Source organism: Podarcis bocagei, assembly GCF_964188305.1.
Source record: "Podarcis bocagei genome assembly, chromosome: 14".
In the NCBI taxonomy this organism is placed as follows: Eukaryota; Metazoa; Chordata; class Lepidosauria; order Squamata; family Lacertidae; genus Podarcis; species Podarcis bocagei.
Window position 1 is genome coordinate 33,909,174 of NC_138139.1, and position 20,354 is coordinate 33,929,527.

At 46.1% G+C, this 20,354-nt stretch overlaps 3 protein-coding genes across 4 annotated transcripts in view; 1 reads left to right on the forward strand and 2 right to left on the reverse strand.

Annotated features, from left to right (window-relative positions):
- Window positions 1–1,414: 1,414 nt before the first annotated feature.
- On the reverse strand, window positions 1,415–10,167 carry PMM2 (phosphomannomutase 2). The gene is made up of 8 exons (XM_081170233.1): window positions 9,990–10,167; window positions 9,442–9,553; window positions 8,010–8,086; window positions 7,002–7,093; window positions 6,009–6,108; window positions 4,242–4,317; window positions 3,437–3,552; window positions 1,415–2,410 (listed from the first exon to the last, which is right to left on the reverse strand). Exons 1-8 carry the CDS (start codon window positions 10,059–10,061, stop codon window positions 2,306–2,308), a joined length of 750 nt encoding a protein of 249 aa, XP_081026359.1. The 5' UTR covers window positions 10,062–10,167; the 3' UTR covers window positions 1,415–2,305.
- A 568-nt stretch (window positions 10,168–10,735) lies between these two features.
- Window positions 10,736–13,165, forward strand: TMEM186 (transmembrane protein 186). The gene is made up of 2 exons (XM_081170117.1): window positions 10,736–10,874; window positions 12,212–13,165. The coding sequence occupies exons 1-2, from the start codon at window positions 10,872–10,874 to the stop codon at window positions 12,929–12,931; spliced, it is 723 nt and encodes a 240-aa protein (XP_081026243.1). The 5' UTR covers window positions 10,736–10,871; the 3' UTR covers window positions 12,932–13,165.
- A 1,385-nt stretch (window positions 13,166–14,550) lies between these two features.
- ABAT (4-aminobutyrate aminotransferase) overlaps window positions 14,551–20,354 on the reverse strand; it is a 50,349-nt gene continuing 44,545 nt past the window's right edge. For both annotated transcript variants that reach the window (XM_081170181.1, XM_081170182.1), the window contains one exon: window positions 14,551–18,722. In XM_081170181.1, coding sequence (XP_081026307.1) covers window positions 18,601–18,722 — 122 coding nt within the window. In that variant the 3' untranslated portion in view covers window positions 14,551–18,600. The remainder of the gene's footprint in view (window positions 18,723–20,354) is intronic.

A 20,354-nucleotide genomic window follows, 5' to 3' on the forward strand; every position in this document is an offset into this window, starting at 1 on the left:
AGCACAGTGCAAATTGCAATTGCTGCAACAGGCAGGAAAGTAATTAGGTGGTCAACTAAGATCCTAATGTTTAGTCAGAATCTCCTTTCTTATAGTTTGAATCCCCACCCTTTGGAGGAAACAAGCTTGTTCCATCTTCCATATGACAGCCCTTCAGATATTTGAAGATGGCTAATATACCACCTCTCAGTCTTCTCTTCTGGAGGCTAAACATACCCAACTCCCACAATCGCTTTTATTACCCCTTGGTTTCCTGACCCTTGAGCACCTCAGTTGCCCTCCTCTGCACACCTTCCAGCTTGTCAATGTCCTCCTTAACCTGTGGCACCCAAAACTGTGGACATGGGACCCCAGGTGGCAGAATAGAGTGGTACTATTATTTCCCTTGATCTGGACACTATACTTCTGTTGATGCAGCCTAGAATAGCGTTAATTTTCCCCTCCCCCTCCCGCATCACACGACTGTTCTGAAGAAATTGTCTCGGGTGTGAGTAAGCTCACTGATTTGCAATGTCTCCTCTAAGTGGTGTTTAAAAGTGGTAGCCATGATCAGTTGCTGAATGATTTCCCCTTCTGCATTCTATTTTACACCAGTGCTTGACTCCTGCTCCACTGGCTATGCATTCCATTGAATAGCTGGATTTTTAATTTTTTTTAAAGAAACCAGTTGTGGAAGTTCAATGCCCCCCTCTTCCTTCTGCTCCTGGAATTTCCATAAAAGGGAATTGCAGTGCATTTTTAAACTTTGTTACAGAGACTATGCTGGCTTGAATTTGGACATTTCAGCTATTCATTTCCTGCTCTGACACTAATATGATTGAATCTGGCCATAGTTTTTTGTTTTTTGCACTAAACCACCAGAAAATCTGTGGCAAGGGTGGTGGTGTTTTTTAGTTTTTAGAAAAACGAGTTCTGTAATTGGGATAAATTATGCAAATACATTTAATTTGCATAACTGCTTGTGGTTTTGAGAAGTCAGCGATGCTGACCATACCGAGCTGGGTGTAACAATGGCTTTACTCAATATAAAAGACAGTTGTACCTTGGAAGTCGAACGGAATCCATTCCGGAAGTCCATTCAACTTCCAAAATGTTCTGAAACCAAAGTACGGCTTCTGATTGGCTACAGGAAGCTCCTGCAGCCAATCGGAAGCCCTGTGAGATGTTTGGCTTCCCCAAAAACATCCGAAAACCAGAACACTCACTTCTGGGTTTCTATCGTTCAGGAGTCGAAACGTACGAGTACTAAGGTGTTCGACAACCAAGGTATGACTGTACTTCTCAAGAACAGGTTCGAAGATCCTCAGCCAGGCAAATCTAGTGTGCTGATGACAGAAAGGCAATTGGGTGTTCTTGATATATATGAGAGGGTTTATTTTCTGGGAGTGAGGGAGATATCTGGAGAAACAAAACATTATTCCCTGTTCATAAGAATTTTAATGTGGCAGTCCAACTTGAAGTATGAGCTTTTATCAGAAATTGCATGGCAGGATTAGCAACTGCACCATATTCCAAAAAGCCAGGTGTGAGGTATTAGTGGGAATCTCCCATCCCTTTGCATTCCAGTACATTAAATTCCAAACATACCCTACTGAGACAACAAATTCTGAAACAAACCAGAGAACCCTTGAAACAGCAGCAAACGGTGGGTGGTGGATGAAAGATGGGCTCCTGTGCCAGAATTTTACCTCTACCCTAAAACCACCCTCCAGCTGCCTGGTTCAATAAGACACTGGGAGAAGCAAAGCCTTTCTGGACGTTGTGATCTACCTGCAAGGCTTCCACCGTGAGGCCTGTTTTTCAGGGCTACTCAGCAATCAGAAAAATGAAAGTGGGGACAGAAGAGTGTTGGCAGAAGAAGCCATCCACACATGTTGCTTGGAAGAGATCCCGGTGTGTGTCGAGGAATTTGGTCTGGAAGGCGGGGTGGGAATCGCCTTTTGACATTTCTGTTATGGCAGAACTTTTCAATCTCTAGGAAATCAGCCTGAAAGGCAAGCTGTGATCATGCAAAACAAAAACTGGGCACAACATGAAAGGCAATAATTCATTTAACAGGTCTGACCATTTCCCCTATTTTTAAAATAGCTGCCGTGGAGGGACGCAGCTAACTTCTATTTGCCTCATAATTGCCGCTTTCTGGACAAACAGCAGCTTTGGGGGGAGGGGGGAACAGAAGAGTTAAATTCCCCCCCCCAAACCTCCAGCACACCAGTCTTGATCCTGATCTTCACCCCAAGGCAGTTATTCTGCAAATTTTGGTCCTGAAGTTAACCTGCTCCCTTTTCGTACAAAATAAGCGCATCTAGTTGAAGAATAACTCTTCACATATCTGTTTCGTCTGCTCGGGCGACGTGACGCTGTGGCCGATGGTTCTGGAGTCTGTGTAAATTTCATAGTCGTTCCCACCCTGCGAATAAGACACACACACATACAAAATCACACTTTGGAGTTTTCAGTCTCACTGGAAAGCTACCCCATACCCAGAACTTCTTAGAGGTTGCTAAAGAACATGCTGTGGAGCCTCAGGTGAGTGTAACTGTGGCGCTATAGCAGCTTTCACCAACTACTTAGGTGCTCTCCAGATATTTTTGACTGCAGCTCCTATCAGTCCCAGCCAGCACGGCCAATTTGGACTACAACTCCCATCAGCCCCAGCCAACACAGCTGTATTATTTAATTTCTCTGGGGCTACGAAGGAGAGACTATTTTTGGAAGGAAAAAGTGGAGCGTAGGTAGAAACCCTGCTGTTCTTGCCTTCTATATAGTGCAATGGAGATGTGGACTTCAAAGATGGGCGCTTCAAAGATGGGGAACTATGTGCTGCTCTGTGTACTGCTGACCAGAGGGGGCAGTTTCCCTGAAAACTGGGTTTAGGTGAAATTGTTAAAAGGGGTTGGGGGCAGAAAATGGGCAAAAAAATTGCAAAACAGTCGTACCCTGGAAGCCGAATGGAATCCGCTCTGGAAGTCTGTTTGACTTCCAAAACATTCGATAACTAAGGCGCAGCTTCCGATTGGCTGCAGGAGCTTCCTGCACACAATAGGAAGCTGTGAACGTCCCGATGGATGTTCGGCTTCCAAAGAACGTTCGCAAACTGGAACACTCACTTTCGGGTATGCGGCGTTCGGAAGCCAAAATGTTCGGCTTGCAAGGCGTTCGGCTTGCAAGGTACGGCTGTAGTTATCTATCTGGGATGGAAAACTTGTGGCCCTCCAGATTTTTGCTGGACTATGTCTCATCGTCCCTGACCATTGGCCAGGGTGGCTGGGAGTTAGAGTTCAGCAATTTCTGGAGGGCCATAGACACTCCTCCTTCCTGACCTATATATCAATTTCACGAGGGTAGCACATGACTTTCTATTGCAATTCCACAAGGAATCCTTATCCCGAAAGTGTATTTGAAACTTCTTGGCACGTTCCAGTCTAGCACTTACTGGCATTGTCTTGTCTCCAAAGAAATAAATTGTTTTGAAGCCGTCTTGGGAAACAATTCCTAAACAGTATCGCTTATCCCAACCATCTGGAAACACATCAAAACTGATCTGGCCCCCTGGTTGGAGAGAGGTTACAAAAAGTTAGAACAACAGCAGCAGCACGTTTTGTACAGTGTAAAGAAAAAAATGACCTAGAAGGAGGTTTACTGAGCAGGAAGGACCTTGGAAGATGCTATCTCCATCGGCATAAAGTTAAATGGATTTATAGTAAAAGGGAGGACAGAAGCTTCATGCTTAAATAGAAAAGAAAACACAGGGTGTTGGAATATATCAAGGCACCTGAAATTAACTCTTGTCTCAGTAACATGCCGAAAATATATTTTGCCTGTGCTCCTGGATTGACTAATATATCAATTCAGGTGTTTCTCTAGGCTTGTTCACACATTACACTGAACACAGGTCTAAGCATTTGTGTGAAAGAGTGTACACTTGTTGAGTAGTACAACTCAACTCTTGCAAGCACACAGGCTGTACCCTTGTTGAACGTTTCATGCAAATAACCGTAGAAGTACGCAAGTACACAGAGTGTACGCTTGCTGAATGTAATGTGTGGACACCCTTATCCCAAGCCTATGTTTTATTTTTACTTCCAGTGCCTCTGAAAACCTAGTGGTTTTTTCCCTTTCCCAGTTGTGTCATAAATCGACGAGGGCAACACCTGAGTAGCCAGACTCATCCTTGTGCTTTGGCACAAAAATAAAATAAAAATAATGATTTAGGGGAGTGACATTTCATGTTTAAATACCTATGGAGAATGTGAGGCCTTTTCCTGCAAAGTCTCGTCGTAAATCGGCGACAAATTTATCTCTTATATGCTCCCTCTGTTCAGAAAAACAAAACGGGGAAGAGCGTTGATGAGAACGTGGATTCTGCTACACCAATGATTTTCAAAGCTTTTTAGCATTGGGGGGACCTGAGTCTGCCACAGAGATCCTGAGTATCTGCCAGAAGATCGTACAAACATGAGAAGAGCCCTTGCCAATGGTCAATGACCCCTCCAGCCCAGCATCCTATTCTCACAGGGAAGCCTATGGGAAGCCTGTATGCAGGACCTGAGTTCAACGGCACTCTTGTGATTCAGAGCAATTGGTATTTAGAGGCATACAGCTTGTGACACCACAGGCAGAACATAGCTGCTGTGGAATGCAATAGAGTTGTGCAAGATTCTGAAATGCTTTCCAGGGTACACACTCTAGTTCATACTGACATGCTGAGACTTGCCATCATCCTCTGTACAAACTGAGCATGCACACGAAAACACTCCAGAAGCTTGCTCCTCTGTTGCTGTGTGTTTGGGGGATTTTTGTCTGCTCTTCTGGATCTTCTCATCAAGAAACACCCCAAAAACACAAATGGAAAACTACAGTACTATATCCCACCCAGGAATGATGCCATTAGAAGTCAAGGACGTGGTAAAACTGGCTTTATGCATCCACTTACGCCACAACATATTTGATTCAACTTTAAAATGCAACAAACCTCTGGAAGATAAAAGCTGAATGTCTCTACGGTTGTTCAAGGTTCACAGCTCAGTGACAGATCCCCTGCTTTGCATGCGGAAGGTCCCAGTTTCTCAATCCCCAGCACCTCCAGGCAGGGTTGAGAGACATCCCTGCCCAGAGAACCACTACTGGTCAGTATGGACAATGCTGAGCTGCATGGACCAATGCTCTGACTCAATGTAAGGCAGTTTCCTATGCTCCCATGTCGTGCCATGCATTTATAGCATTAATTCTCAGCCACTTCAGAGTTGTAACTGGGCGGTCACAATGGCTTTTCACTTCTGTGTCAGAATCTTGGAGTAGATCTACACTAAGATGATGCCTTCCAGATGTTGCTGGACTACAAATCCCATCATTCCTGACCACGATGGCTTTGATGATGCAAGATTTGGAATTCAACAATATCTGGAGGGTGTCGCATTGGCCAACCCTCATTCCTACAGTCTCATGGGTGGCACTGTGGTCTAAACTGATCGGGCTTGCTGATCGGAAGGTTGGTGGTTTGAATCCCCGTGACGGGGTGAGCTCCCGTTGCTCGGTCCCTGCTCCTGCCAACCTAGCAGTTCGAAAGCATGCCAGTGCAAGTAGATAAATAGGTACTGCTGCGGCGGAAAGGAAAACAGCGTTTCCGTGCACTCTGGCACTCATCATGGTCCTCTGTGCGCCAGTAGCGGTTTAGTCATGCTGGCCACATGACCCGGAAAGCTGTCTGTGGACAAACGCTGGCGCCGCAACCCCATAGTCACCTTTGACTGGACTTAACCATCCAGGGGTCCTTACCTTTACCTACAGTCTCTACTTGGCGATGCCATGGATTTAATAAGGAACCTTCTGCATGCAGAGCAGATGCAGCCTTTCCCCATGCAGATATAAGTCTGCGGCCACAGAACCAGAGCGCCCAAAGGGCCTGGCTGTGTGCCACTGATGATGATCAAGGGGACGTGAAGCTTCGACATAAAGGGGACTTGCTAACAAAATGTTAAGACGGCATGGGGGAAAAGTGCACTTGCCTTATCAAGCTCGTAGAATTCAACCCGCTCCTTCTGGCTGCAGTTTCTGCCCACGGGAGAGATGTTCAGCATCCCATTTCGAAATTCAATGAAAGTGCCCCTAGGAAGAGACACAGTGAGATGTTACTGCCTCAGATGGTTTAGGCTAGTAAACATAGCTCTTTGGACCAGCGTCTAGGAGGGAGGTCAGTTATGGGGTATCACAGCAGTATTTTTTAGGACGCAAGCCCACCCGTTGTAGTGAAGGAGGAAGATACATGGGAGAGAAACAGAAAATGCATTTTCAGAGGTCAATGACATGTCAAAAATGGGGAAGAGAGTACAGTCGTACCTTGGTTTTCGAACAGCTTAGTTCTCAAACATTTTGGCTCCCAAACGCTGCAAACCCGGAAGTGACTGTTCCGGTTTGCGAACTATTTTTGGAAGCCGAATGTCTGATGGGGCTTCTGATTGGCTGCAGGAGCTTCCGTTCGACTTGCAAGGTATGACTGTAGTTCAATATGGCTACTATTTGAAAAACAAAACTTGAAAGTTTCTTCAGCTGGTTTTGGAGACTTACAAAGTCTTTCTGTATTACATTTGCTCAGCAGCTTCACTGAGTTCAATGGACTTACTCTCAGGCAGAAGTCTGATGTGTGTCTAAGGCCTGGTAATACTTATATGGTGGCTCAAAACTGTTCATGTAAAGAGCCTTGGCATTTTTTTAATAAGATGATTTCCTTGACACCTTAATGGTTTGTTTGACCACTGATAGTCAATGTTGTTCCTTTAATGAGCTTTTCGTGGTAACCCTCACATTAAAAACTTAAAAGGGTTGTAGGCATCTAAATTCTGCTCAGAGTAGGTTAGACATGTCAATTACTTTCAGTGGGCCTATAACAAGTATGACTAAGGTTGGATAATAGCCGGCAATTCTGCCACCTCTACTTTGTGGGAGGTGTCTAATGGGCCTCGATCTGACTCAGGCCACGGAAGGAAGCTGGAACCACCCACCTCTTCCTCGGCAGTTTAAGTTTTGCAATGTAACTCAGGCAATAGTTGATCAAGTCTTGAAGAAGCTCTTCGCCCATTTGGCCTTGAATGCTCTACGTGGGAAGCAGAACAGGAAGTGATTAGGTATATAGACGGAAAAAGGGTTTTCCAAGGGGGAGTCTGTCTCCACAAAGAAGTATACAAAAGAATAAGAAGATGGGCTTCAGTTCCACAATTACCTGAGGGTGGAGGGGGGCTTGGCTCAGTGGCAGAGCAGCTGCTTGGCATGCAGAAGGTCTGAGGCTCAATCCCCTGCAAGCCTCCAGACAGGGCTTGGGCTTGGCAAGACTCCTGCCTGACCTGAAACTCTGAAGAGCCCTGCCAGTCAGAATAGATCAGAGTTTCCCAAACTTGGGTCTCCAGCTGTTGTTGGACTTCAACTCCCATCACACCTAGCTACCAGGACCAGTGGTCAGGGATGATGGGAGTTGTAGTCCCAAGTCTTGGAAAACCTGGCATAGACAATACTGAGCTAGATGGACCAAATCAGTAGAAGGCAGCTTCCTATGTTCCTAAAGGTGCTCTTTCAGGAGTCTCTGCATTCGTTCCAAGCCCCACTCCTGATGGCCCACACAGTTGGTCCTCAGGGCTGCTTTCTGGAGCGGTAGAATTCCCCACAAGGTGATATTAACATACCATTTTCACGTGGCAACACAAAGACAGCCCTGCTGGATGGCACTGAGAGTCCACAAGTCCTGCTCCAATGCAACTCCTCCAGTAATTGGCATTCGTTGTTATAATGTCTCTGAGCATGAACAAGGAGCTATCAATCCCTCTACTACTAAGCTTTGGTGTGTGCCAAAGGATTGTACTCATAACAGGGCCAGTGAAAAATAAGACAGCAGTGTCAGTGCACTTGAGAAAACCATTATTTTGCAAGACGCTGGAGCACCTCCCAGTCCCCATTTTTGAGTGAAGGGAGGGAGGGAATTATCCACCTTCTTAGCTAATCACAAGTCACAAACTCACCTGTTTACTCAAGAGGTTCCCGTCTTTGTATGCCACGAGACCGTTTTCCGGGAAGACGTAGTCAAATTTTTCAATCACTAAGAAGAACAAATGTTAAAGAACAGCATCATCAGAGACATTTTAGGTATCTCTTGTAAAACGATGCCCCCCCCCCCCCAATATTGGGGGTAGGTTGGCCTCAATTTAGTCATAATTGTAGCACCTGCACTTTGGAACTTCCTGCTCATTGATGTCAGGCAGGTGCCTTTGCTGTATTATTTTTGGTACCTGCTCTATATGACAGCAAATACTGAACAGTGATTCCAATGTAATGCACAAACATGGGAGTGTGTGTAATGTAATTAGGACACAATGATGCAGAGACGGCTTGCGGGGTCTGTGATTCTTGTGGGGTGCAACAAGTCCCAGATTTCTTTCTCACATATCCCCCCAACCCCCTTGTATCTTCCTGGATACAATAATGAAATATTACATCTTAACACCTGCAACAACATGAATTTAACAGCCTTTCCCTGTTGGGTAAGCAGCAATCAACTCAGAGGTTTGGGGAAGGACCATGGGTTAGCGATAGAGCATCTGCTTTGTATGCAGAAGGTCCCGGGACTCTCCAGGGAAGGGGCCCCTGCCTGAAACTCTGGAGAGGCACTGCCGGTCAGTGTGGACAGTACTGAGCTGGATGGGCTAGTGGTCAGACTTGGAATAAGCCAGCATCTTATGCTACCAACAGTGTTCACGCCATCCAAACATGGAATTGCTATTAAGCTACCAGGCTAGCAACTTGCAGGCAGATTTTATGCTCCGTGATTTTGTCTAAAGCCAAGCTTTCATTCACAAGGATACCCAGCCTGAACCCCTTTCAGCCTAACTAAGAGCAGTTTACGCGCGGCTGAAAATGGAGAGCACTGCCAGATGGCAAGTCCTTGGCCATGCTTGGTTTATGAGCACAAATAATATGTGAGGAAAGTTGCTTCAGAGTAAATTAGTTTGATCAGGCAGGGTGCCAAGTGAAGAGGAAAGCCGTGTCGCTTATAACCACCAGCACTTTCTCATTCAGCCAGGAGTGGGGAACCTCAGACTCAGGGGCTGCATGTGGCCCCCAGCACTCTCTATGTGGCCCTCGGACTCTTTCCCCAGTTCAGGTACTTTTGCCTAGCTAGAATGTGTCCTTGAAAACTGTGGTCTCAATTGCCTGGATGAAGAAGGGTGTGTGTCCGTGCAGAAATATGAACTGTTGTATGGTGGGACTGTTGGCTACTGTTCAAAGGTCAAAGTCATGTTGTTCCACCCACCTTTTGTCTCTAGCCCTGCCTTCCGCTGAAATGCGGCCCCTAGAAAGTTGTCCACGAAGGAATGCGGCCCTTAGGCTGATAAAAAGTCCCCTATCTTGTACTCAAGCAATTTCTTTCTCAGTTTCCTTGTGCTCTATTCATACCATCGTCTCCCAGTTGCTCTTGAATCTTTTCGAAGTCTGAGCCGCCCACAACTCCGACCTTCACCTTCTTCCGCAAGGCCTGTAGAAAATCCGCCATATCTGGGGTGACTTTCTAGATCCACAGAGAAGAGACGGATCAACGTTTTATTTGTTGTTGTGATTCATTATGAATTTATAAGCTGCTTAATAAGCTCCCAAATTAACAAGCTGCATTCTGGAAACCAGAAGCTGAATATGTTGAACTTCTAACAAGGAACAGTAGATAATTACAATGAATGAGGCTGCTGCTGCAGCAGAAATTTGCCTTCTAATTTGGATCCTTTTACTATATATTGTATTTTAATATTAATACACCAATGGCGAAAGCATAATTCCTAAGAGCAAAAAGCAAGGTTTGCGTTTTCATTTTTCATTGTTACGTATTTTAGCTATGAAAAGCCCCGCACTTCACCTCCCACCTTCCCTCGAGCTGTTCCTAAACGGAGGGGTTAAAAGCACTTTGCACATGCCCAGAGGCATGCTCAAGAGTGGAGTCCCCAGGCTCCCACCTGGCGAGGCGCGGTCAGGGTGCCGTCCACGTCGAAGAGGCAAAGCGTCCGTCCGCGGCCCACCTCCTCCATGGTCACTCGGGAGTGTCACCCGCCGCCGCTGCCTGCCCGAGCGATGAGGTGGCCAGCTGAGAGGCGCTTTGCTTCCTCCTGGGTTCGCAGTTAGGAAGACTACAACTCCCAGCATGCCGCGTAGAGGGCGGCTTGACGTCTACGCATGCGCTTCCCCGGCATGCCCTGCGGAAGACTGAAAGGGAAGCCTAGAGTAGAGTACAGTAGCCAATAAACACTTTCGGTTACTATTCGACTGTTACAATATGCGGGGCAAAATCCTCACTTCCACACTGGGAAATCTATCTATCTATCTATCTATCTATCTATCTATCTATCTATCTATCTATCTATCTATCTATCTATCTATCTATCTATCTATCTATCTATCTATCTATCTAGCTGATATTATACGTCATAAATAATATTTATAATAACAAAATTATATATGTATATATTCCAGGGGGGAAATTGCATTATAATTTTTCTAACAGCATGCTGAACATTGGGGGGGGGGAATGGGATAATATATCATAGATTCTAAAATATGCGAGGAGCAAGTGAGAGAACAAAACAGTCACAGCCACCCAAGGTCTAAACAAGGAACCAGGAAGTTCCACGTGTCTACAGTGCCCTGTATTACTCTACCTCTCCACAGGGCGAGGAGTCAGGCACTACAATTCCCGCCATGCCACGCAGCAGCTGACATAGCCCACGTGCATTTTCCCCAGCTGGCAACGCGCCGCCCAAGCGGTCTCCGCATCTGAAGCCGCGTCAAAGGGGTTCGTGGTGTAAGAAGTGCCCCATTCAGGAACTGCTGCAGCTGCCCTCATGGTAAAGCGGTGCTTTGGAGTCCCCTTCGGGTTGCTTCCCACATGGCGAGCAAAGAGCCTTGCAAAGGAGCAGAGCTGGGTGGAAACTGGTCTGTGGTGTTGCGGGTGCATCAGGCAGCGTGGTGTGGTGGTTAGAGCAAGGTCAGCCAACGTGACGCTCTTCAGACCTTGCTGGACTACAACTCGCATCACGCTGGCTGGGGGTCATGGAAGTGCAAAAAAGAGGAAAAAGACAAACGCCATAGAGGGCACTGTGCTGGTTGCTTCTAGCTTAGAGTGTCACACTAGGTTCTGGGAGACCTGGGTTCAAATGCCCACTCAGCTACTGGGTGCCCCTGAGCCACCGTCTACCTGAACTACCTCGCAGGGTTGTTCTGGGAATAAAAGTGGGGAGGGGGAGAACCAGCTATGCCACTTTCCTTGGGGGAATAGGGGAGATATAAATGTAATAATACGATAAATAAATGAAAGTGTGGAGGGGTATGGAACTTTGTCCACACTGATAAACTGTAGTTAGTGTTTCAAACAGACCAGCTTCAAACCATAGTTAAATTAACTACAGTTTCAGGTCTGTACAGCAAGCTGAAGTGAAAGCCTCTGAACACTTGACACTGGGGATGGGGGTGGGGTAGAGTCTGGTGCACAAGAACCGGAGACTCACTGTGATTTGTTCCTGCGTATTTCTATCATGCTAAACTATGGTTTGATGTGACCGTGCTGAACAGGACCTTTAGGTTCAGACCCTTCCTGCAAGTGGAATGAATGAGCAGAGAATGAACCATTTGCTACAGAAGCCGTTTTCCAGGTAGCTTGTGCAAGCAAATCAAGCCCCACGTGGTCCTGAGGGATGCAGAAAGCATCCCAGAAAAACTGGCCAGCCTGGCTTTGTGGGGGGAATGTTTCTCTGAGCTCTCAGAATAAATCAATCAGTGTAAATAATAAAATTGTCCTGAGCGAAATGTTAGCGGCTGCATGCATCTCTGAAGGTGGCAGGTCCAGCTACCTCACATGTTATAATCTCTTGAGGGATAGGGAAACTCAGGACCAGGCGAGAGGTTGGGAGGAAATATGGCCTTTCTGCCTGGCCTTTGGGACTCCCACAATCCACACCCCTCTCCAGCCTTGCTTCACACCTTCCTTGAATGTTCTTGGCTGGTTGGGATCCCTGTTACCCTCTCGCTTGCGTGATTGAAGAATAGAGATGTGTGTGAGTGTAAGTTGGTAAAATTTACATCTGTTGTTCCACCCACTTTTGCATGTGGACCCCAGAAGAGAATGTGGCCCTCTGTGTGAAAAACGACTCCCACCCCAGTGATATCTCATGGAACTGTCTTTCAGGCTAGGATCCTCACCGCTTGCGTTGACCTGCCCTTCCTCGCACCCTGCGGAAGGTGTCTGCGAAACCAAGTTCCTCTGCGATGGCAGAAGGGCTTCCCAGCCTCCACCCGTCCCTTTGGCGTTCTTACGGTGCTCAAACCCTGCAGTCAGCAAGCTCCTGGCAGTCAGCTGGCCCGTCCCAGATGGCTGGGCACCTTAGCCCCTTCTCAACGCGCCCTGGAGCAGATGCCCGACTTGGAAAGCACCCATCAGTATAAGCTGATTTACAGGTTTCCGTGGATCAAGTACTGCAGAATCCTTTCAAGGCTGAAGCTGCTGCAGACAGGCTTGACCATCTTGGTTCTCCCGCCGATCTGGGTCCTTTATTGGCAGAACCAAGTTCCTCTGGCACAGTGCCTTTACTGTACGGGCCTTGCTTGCTTCGCCGCTGCGATGCTCTACGGCATGAGCTTCTTCCTCCGGCGCATCATTGGCATGATGTACCTGAGCGAAGACGGCACCCTGTTGAAAGTGGCTCACTTGACCTTCTGGGGGAGGAGGAGGGAGATCTACTGCCCGGTCGCCACCGTGATGACTCTAGGGGACATCGGCGAAGACCCCAACGAGCTGTTGCTACCGCTCAGGCGGTACAACCAAGATAACGTCCTGTATTTTAGTCTGCGCTATGGGCAGGTTGTGGACAGGGAGGCATTTGCCAAAGTGTTTGGAGGGCTTGGGTGACATTGGGAGCCTTGGGATCATTTCTTGCTAGTTCGTAATATTTTGCGGTCACCATGCTGGTTTGCTTTGAGTGGCGCTGGTCGGCCTACGGCAGCGCTTCCAGCAGTGCAAATGGAAGGGAAGCAATTCTGGGTGATTCTCATGCCCCACCGTAGATGCTACTTCTTCAGAGTGTTGGGGGAATCCTCTGGATTTATTAACTAAACAAATAAAGCTAATGTTATGTTTTGGAAAGTTGCATGCTCGCTATGCATTCGGACGCTTCTTCAGATATCATAATCAGTTTTGGGGCGATGTTTCCTGAGATCGAGGAGCAGTTTTTTGTCTGTTTGGATTTTGAATCAGGATGCAGGATTAGGCCCCAATTCAACTAGAGTGAGCTCTGGCCAGTTCTCAACAAAAGCCACCAGCTGTGAATAGTTCTGGGGAGAGCATGAATGTGCATATGTGCCAGACAGAGAGACTCACTCACATCCAACAGAGAGTAGAGGTTGAATTTCTAGTCCCAAGCTCTTGCATTACTACATATTCACATGAGCCCCATGCCCCGTCGGGCCCTCTGGGCTTTCCTTTCCTTTGCACTTGCCTTGAGTGTTTTTGCCCCAGTCGCATGCTTCCTTGAACTCTGATCATGCCACTTCGTTAGGTAAAGGTAAAGGGATCCCTGACCATTAGGTCCAGTCGTGGCCGACTCTGGGGTTGCGGTGCTCATCTCGCTTTATTGTCCAAGGGAGCCGGTGTACAGCTTCCGGGTCATGTGGCCAGCATGACTAAGCCGCTTCTGGCGAACCAGAGCAGCGCCCGCAAATGCCGTTTACCTTCCTGCCGGAGCAGTACCTATTTATCTACGTGCTTTTGAACTGCTAGCTTGGCAGGAGCAGGGACCGAGCAACAGGAGCTCACCCCATCGCGGGGATTCGAACCGCCGACCTTCTGATCGGCAAGCCCAAGAGGCTCAGTGGTTTAGACCACAGCGCCACCCGCTTGTTAAGATAGGTGTGTATTAAAAAACCCTACCCTATGAGGTTAACCTTTACATTCATTGGTCTGCCCACTTAAGAACATGAGTTCTTCTGGATGAAGGCAATGGCCAGTTTTTCAGCATCCTCTGCTTACTGTGGCCAATCAGATGCCCCATGGGAAGCCTGCAAGCAGGACCCCAGCCCAGGAGCCCTCTCCCTTCCTGCGGTTTCCAGCAACGGGCATTCAGAAGCAATACTGCCTCTGACTGTGCAGGTACATAATAGCCTTCATGGCAAGTAGCTATGGATAGCCTCCCCGTGAATTTGTCCAACAAAGCCACCACTGCCTCCTGTGGCGGTGAGTTCCACAGTTTAACTATGAGCTGCATGAAGAACTTCCTTTTATGCTGAACCTTCCAACCTTCATTGAACGTCCGCAAGTTCTAGAGATACAAGATAGGAAGAAAACCTTTCTCAATCCACTTTCTCTGTTTCATGCAGGATTTTACGAACTTGTGTTTTATAAACGTTCTAATCCTTTCCTTCTGCCCCCATCCCTCGCTGGCATGTTGTCATCCTCCCCCCCCCCACCTCAGACTCGTTGGCCCCAAGTGTCTCCTCCCCCTGTTTTAAAAGAACACCTCTACTCCCGTCAGATTTCAGTTATAAATATTTTATTTTAAGAATACTGATTAACACAGGAAACGTTATTTCATGGATCTGTGCGACATGGTAACTGGCTACATCAAGTTAGGTACTGGCTCACGCATGAATTTGGCACAGTTAACAGAGAGGCTGTAAACAAAGATTATTACTTTCTTTTTTTAAAAAAAAAGGATGTCTGTTAACACCATAGAGCTTCCCTAGGTTAAAGCATCCACCATGGTCTAAGAACCATGGTTAGGTTGTGCACACGTGTTCACAGTTAACAGTGTTCCATTAAAAAAAAAGTACTTTAAAAGAAGAAATAGGACAGGCGGAGAAGTTATTTTATGAACAATAAAACAAGAATGTGGCAAATGTGCAGGTTACCAGATCTTGGGATTCCGTCAGCAGGGAGGGACCCCAGGGTCATATAGTCCAACCCCCTGCAACGCAGGAATCACAGCTAAAGTACAAGACTCACTACAGATGCCTACAACATCAATTGTGTCGATATGCTGAAGGACTCTGATTCCCTGCTACTGGCAATGGAGTCTGGCTTCTTTCCCAAAGGTCTCCAACCTGCTAAAGATGTGGCAGAGATTAATCTTTGATGCATGGGTGCTTGCGGGGAAATGTCTGGAAAAACATGCAGAAGAAATCCAGTCTCCCAAGGGCAGGAGCGTTAAGGAGTTCAGTACCCCCACCCCCCACCCCAACTACGTTTTGAAATGCTAAGTGTCACAAGCCATGGGATAAGCTTTCTTTCTTATGCACCAAGAGGCCTGGAACCTTTGGGTGTATATGTTCCTATCCCCATAGGTAAAGGAGTTCTTTGGACATTAAGAATAGCATCAAAGGCAGGGGCAGTATAAAATGAAATGTGAGGAAGAAGCAATTAGCCTGTTGAACTAATGACTCGGAGCACTCAGGATTATTGGAGCTATTTAGCTACCAGGTACCCAAGGATACAGACTGGTACGATACTGCTATTGCAAGGTGCCAGGGGAGTCTTGAACTGGGGATTCCAGCAGTCAAGTGCAGGCGCCCTGCTGTGGAATTGTGGCAGTTTGATCAATGGGAGACCTGCTGCCCTACAGCGCCCCCGTTGCAAATGGCCAAAGGGTGGCAATGCAGCTACCAGCAGGTCTGGTGACACAAAGCGGCCAATGAAGGCTCCACTTGCTTCTTCCTTATTGAAAAGGTCCTGGCGATTTTGTGATTGCATAAATCATGCCGTGGTCTCCTTTGCATAGATTGTTCAGCATTGCTATAATTTTGCTATTCCAGATTTGCTTATCATGGCAGGTGGGGGTGAGGGTGAGGGGAAAAGGATCTGAAGCCCTTCCCTCAACCCCTGCAAATCTCCCTGACTTCTGAGATTTTAGAAGTCATCGCCTAAGTGCTTCCAGGTATCATAACCACAAGGATTAGTCAAAGATTCCCAGGAAGTGGGAATAACCCCACTGTGTGCTATTTCCTGTCTCTGGTGGTCAAGCATTGCAGGTTCAATCTCCCTCATATCCAAGCAGGGCTGGGAGAGACTCCATGCCCGAAATCCTTAAAAGCCCCTGCTGGTCAGAGTAGCAGACAATACTGGGTTAGGTGGATCAATGGTCTGACTCAACACAAAGTAGCTTTCTATGTTCCTAAAAGGAAGAGCCATAACCCAGTGGCGGAACATCTGCTTGGCATGCAGAAGATCCAGGTAGGACTAGGGAACCCTCCATGCCTGAAACCCCTTGCCAGACAAGTTATTTTGGCACCTGAGACACACAGCCACCTCTCCCCATCCTTGCAGTAATAAATCAAGCAATCCTGAATACTGATTTTTCAGGACACACTGAATCAGCTGCCTGAAATGGCTTTTTCATCCTCTGCCTAATGGCAGAGCAGGTCCTGCTGCTGATGTTGTCATAAAAGGGAAATAAGAGACATAGCACAGGATGTGGGGTTTTTTTTGGGGGTGCATACAGAAAACCCCCTTTCTGTTGATCACATGTTTGTCTTTCCCCACTTTTCAGGCAATACTGAATGACAGGGACAGCAAGGTAAGGAGTTGTGACAGAGCATTTTGAGTAGAGGAGGGTGAATTTCTCTCTTCATCCCATGACGAACTCTATTTATGAGAAGGGTATGCACGGTGGGAGGGGAGGCGGGGCGCAATAAAGGCACAGTATCTAAAAAAACACACATGGAGTTTGGCCCAGTTTTGCACAAGCAAGCCGCATACTTGTGTATTACAACCATAAAGTCTAGAAACTTAAAATCAGTGTTAAAAGTGCTGAGGAAGTTATTTGAAAATTATTTAGTGCTCGTGTGTGTGTGTGTGTGTGTGTGTGTGTGTGTGTGTGTTACTTTCCTTAAAACATATCATCTTCTCCCAATCCATACAAAAGTCCACACTTTCTGCTTAGCAGACAACCTTGTAAAAAACCCCCAAAACTTCAAAACCCACACTCACAAACTCTGCTGCTTCTCTCCCCCCATCTCTCTCTCTGGACACCGAAATTGGCAGAAGGACATCTGTGTGCGACATATCGCCCCAGCATGGAAGATATTTGAGGCCAAGTGACAATGCTTCAAGGCTAAAACACAGTCCAGCCACATGCAGCTGCAGGGCTGGGGTGGCAGGACGGACCATTTGCTTTTGCTGCCTGCCTGGGATTGTAAAATGGGAAGGTCATCAAAAACTGCCCCACGTTCAATGAGCTGGTGTGTTCACCAGTTAACGCAGGCCATGTTTCATCCGCAAAAGGCTAGGCATTGCTAAGAGAAATTAGTATTTTGGTTCCGACAGATGAGGGGTGCCTTTCTGTACCTTTGCAACAGGGCTGTTCATTGTGCATTTCTAAATGTGAAAATCGGGACCTTTTGCACCAAGCCAGATGTTTGCCTTCGGAAGCACCATCTACATCATTTAGTCTCACCAATGTGACTTTAGTAGAATCACAGAATTCCAGAGCTGGAAGGGACCCCAAGGGCCATCTAGTCCAACCCCCTGCAATGCAGGAATCATAGCTAAAGAATCTCTGACTTAAGCTCTGCTTAAAATCCTCCAGCAAAGGAGAGTTCTGTGCTGGCAGAAATATTTGGCACAGGAAGTGTGGCAGGTATAAAAAGAACCTCTCTTTATTAAGGAGGAGCTCACTGGGTTGGGGTAGCGATCCCAAACATATACAATGCTCAAGGGCAGTGACCCATGCTGGGTTAGGAAACTGCATCAAAGAGAAATTGGGTATAAGCCTCTGGTGAGCTGCATATAGGGAAATGCAACGGGGAACTGAAAAGGAAACTCAGACCCAGGGTCTGAGTCCAAAGGCATGCAAGCTGAAGCTAAGCAGGTCTGAGTCCAGTCAGTGCTTGGATGGGAGATGTCCTGGGAACCTGGCAGATACCACCTTTGGTACCACAGAAGATGAAAAACAGGACATATATGCAAGGAAAGAAAAAAAGGTGGGGTTTTTTACAAAAAAAAGGGGGGAATGATTCAATTGCTTAAATACAAACACAGTTGGCTTCAGTCAGTGATTATTTGTGGGTCTGGGGTGTGCATGGATGTGCATGAATAGCTGCTCCCATCTGCATTGGTATGTATACAGAGCTCTGGATCAGTGGCAGTAGGTGTGCATTTTCAAAAGTCTCACTGCCACCTTAAGGGTAGGAAATTTGTTGTTATAAATGCTGGGAAGCTCTCAGGAATCCCACTTCAGAGACTAAATGCACCAAACATCTAGCATGTGTCCTAACCAAGATAATGAACAACCCTTAAGTCCCCATCCTGAACAGGTCGGCTGCCCAGAACCGAGAATACTTGCAAGGAATTTCAAAAGCACCAGAGGGTGTCCAGAGTTTTAAGTTAGAAGCAGCTCAAATTGGTGATAAGCATGGAAAAATAAAACAAACGTTTGAAAAACAAAACAAACCCCCCACTTTATGAATTCGGTTTTTCCTATTAGTGAAAATATATATATATATATATTTATATATATGTTTATGATTTTAAATAAACTATTCTCAGACTCTTATAGGATTTGGGCTCTCTCAGTGCAAGGTAAGACTCGGCTACTTGAAGTCTGCCAAGATGTCGCTGAAGATGTTCAGGAAGAGGTGTGCGTGGTGGTCGCGGAAGACCAAAGTAGGCCGGAAACGGATTGATCTGTCGCCACTGCCTCCTAACACGACACCTAAGGACAGGAAAATGCAATTTAGAAATGCCTTGCGCTCTTTAGTCAGACAGCACACAAGCAGAGGAATGTACACTTTGCACCAAATCCCTCCTTCTAACAGAAAACTATGCTCAGCACAGACCCCTTGAAAATCATGGACTTAAGTTAGCTACGTCCTTTAATTTCAGTGGGCAGGCTTTAACGGTCATTGGATGTGACTCACATTTTCTGCTTTTTCTTTCTGATTTCAAAGAAGTTATTCAAGGTCGGATTTAGGGGAGTGCAACTGGTTCACTCGCACTGGATGCCCAGCGGAGAGGGTGCTGCTGGGGCAGCGTGATAACTACAAGCATCAGAAGGCAAGAGACGGGCCCCTCAAATTTAGGTGTTGCACAGGGTGCTGCTGGAATTTTAAAGCCTGAAGTCGACCACTGAGTTACTTGGTTTGTGATTGCCAAAACAAAATAATCTACAGACTTTGTAACATGGAGGATTTGTTTACCAAAGTGATCATCTTTTGTGGAATGCTGGAACAACTTCCATAAGTATTGTAAATCTGCAGGATCAATTGTTCAGTGTTTTGCAATGCATTATTTTATAATACATAATTAGGTTTATTTTACAATAAATTAAAAACAAATAAGAAACTCTCCATTCTGTTTGTTTCTTAAAGCAAGTTTCTCGTCCTTACGCCTGCTAAAATGTGCATGAACATGTGTGGAGAATAGCAGTGAACTCTGATGCCAAAGAGATGAAGATTTTCACTGGTTGCAGGTTGGACCTCGCTGTCCTTTTGTCACCAGGAGCATTAAATAAAAAACAAAACCGGTGGGATCTATTATGCAAAATGAGAGCAATTAGGAAAAGGAAAGAACAAAGCACAATTAATAAAATTATCTTAGATGGAGAAGAAGTTGAAAACCCTAAAGCTATTAGGAAAGGTTTTCTGGACTTTTATAAACATCTATATAACAATAGAGAAAAGAACAATATGAGGAAAATAGAAAGATTTCTAAAGGAAAAAAGAGTGCAAAAGATCCCGACAGATAAGAAAGATCGACTGAATGCCCCAATCGTGAATGAGGAAATAAGCGAAATAATAAAAGAACTGAAAAAAGGGAAGGCACCAGGACCAGATGGTTTAACATCCAGTTATTACAAAGAATTAAGACATGTTCTAATACTACCATTAAAGGAAGTTATGAACAACATATTGCAACAACAGGATATACCAGGAACGTGGAAAGAAGCCTTTATAACACTCATTCCCAAGCAAGATTCTGATCTGACACAAGTAAAGAATTACAGGCCAATATCCCTGCTGAACACAGATTATAAGATTTTTGCTGGAATACTAGCAAAAAGATTAAAGAAGATATTGCAGGAGGTAATACATACAGATCAGGCAGGCTTCCTTCCGAACAGACAGATGAAAGATAATGTCAGGAACATAATAAACATTTTGGAATATCTGTCTGTAAGGAACGAGAAGCAAGCCTTATTGATGTTTGTAGACGCCGAGAAGGCCTTCGATAACATCTCATGGGAATTTATGTTAAAGAATTTAGAAATGATGGAGGTGGGGAATGAATTCTATAACGGGATAAGGGCAATCTATTCGGAACAGAGAGCCAAACTAATTGTGAACAA

Excerpts from the sequence above, each read along its gene's own strand:
- PMM2 (XM_081170233.1), bottom strand. The coding sequence starts at position 10,061 with ATGGAGGAGGTGGGCCGCGGACGGACGCTTTGCCTCTTCGACGTGGAC. Across the intron at positions 3,553-4,241 it reads AGGCCTCACATTCTCCATAG|GGGGCCAGATCAGTTTTGAT; the intron begins GTATTTAAACAT and ends CTCTCCAACCAG. Across the intron at positions 2,411-3,436 it reads TTGGAGACAAGACAATGCCA|GGTGGGAACGACTATGAAAT; the intron begins GTAAGTGCTAGA and ends TCTTATTCGCAG.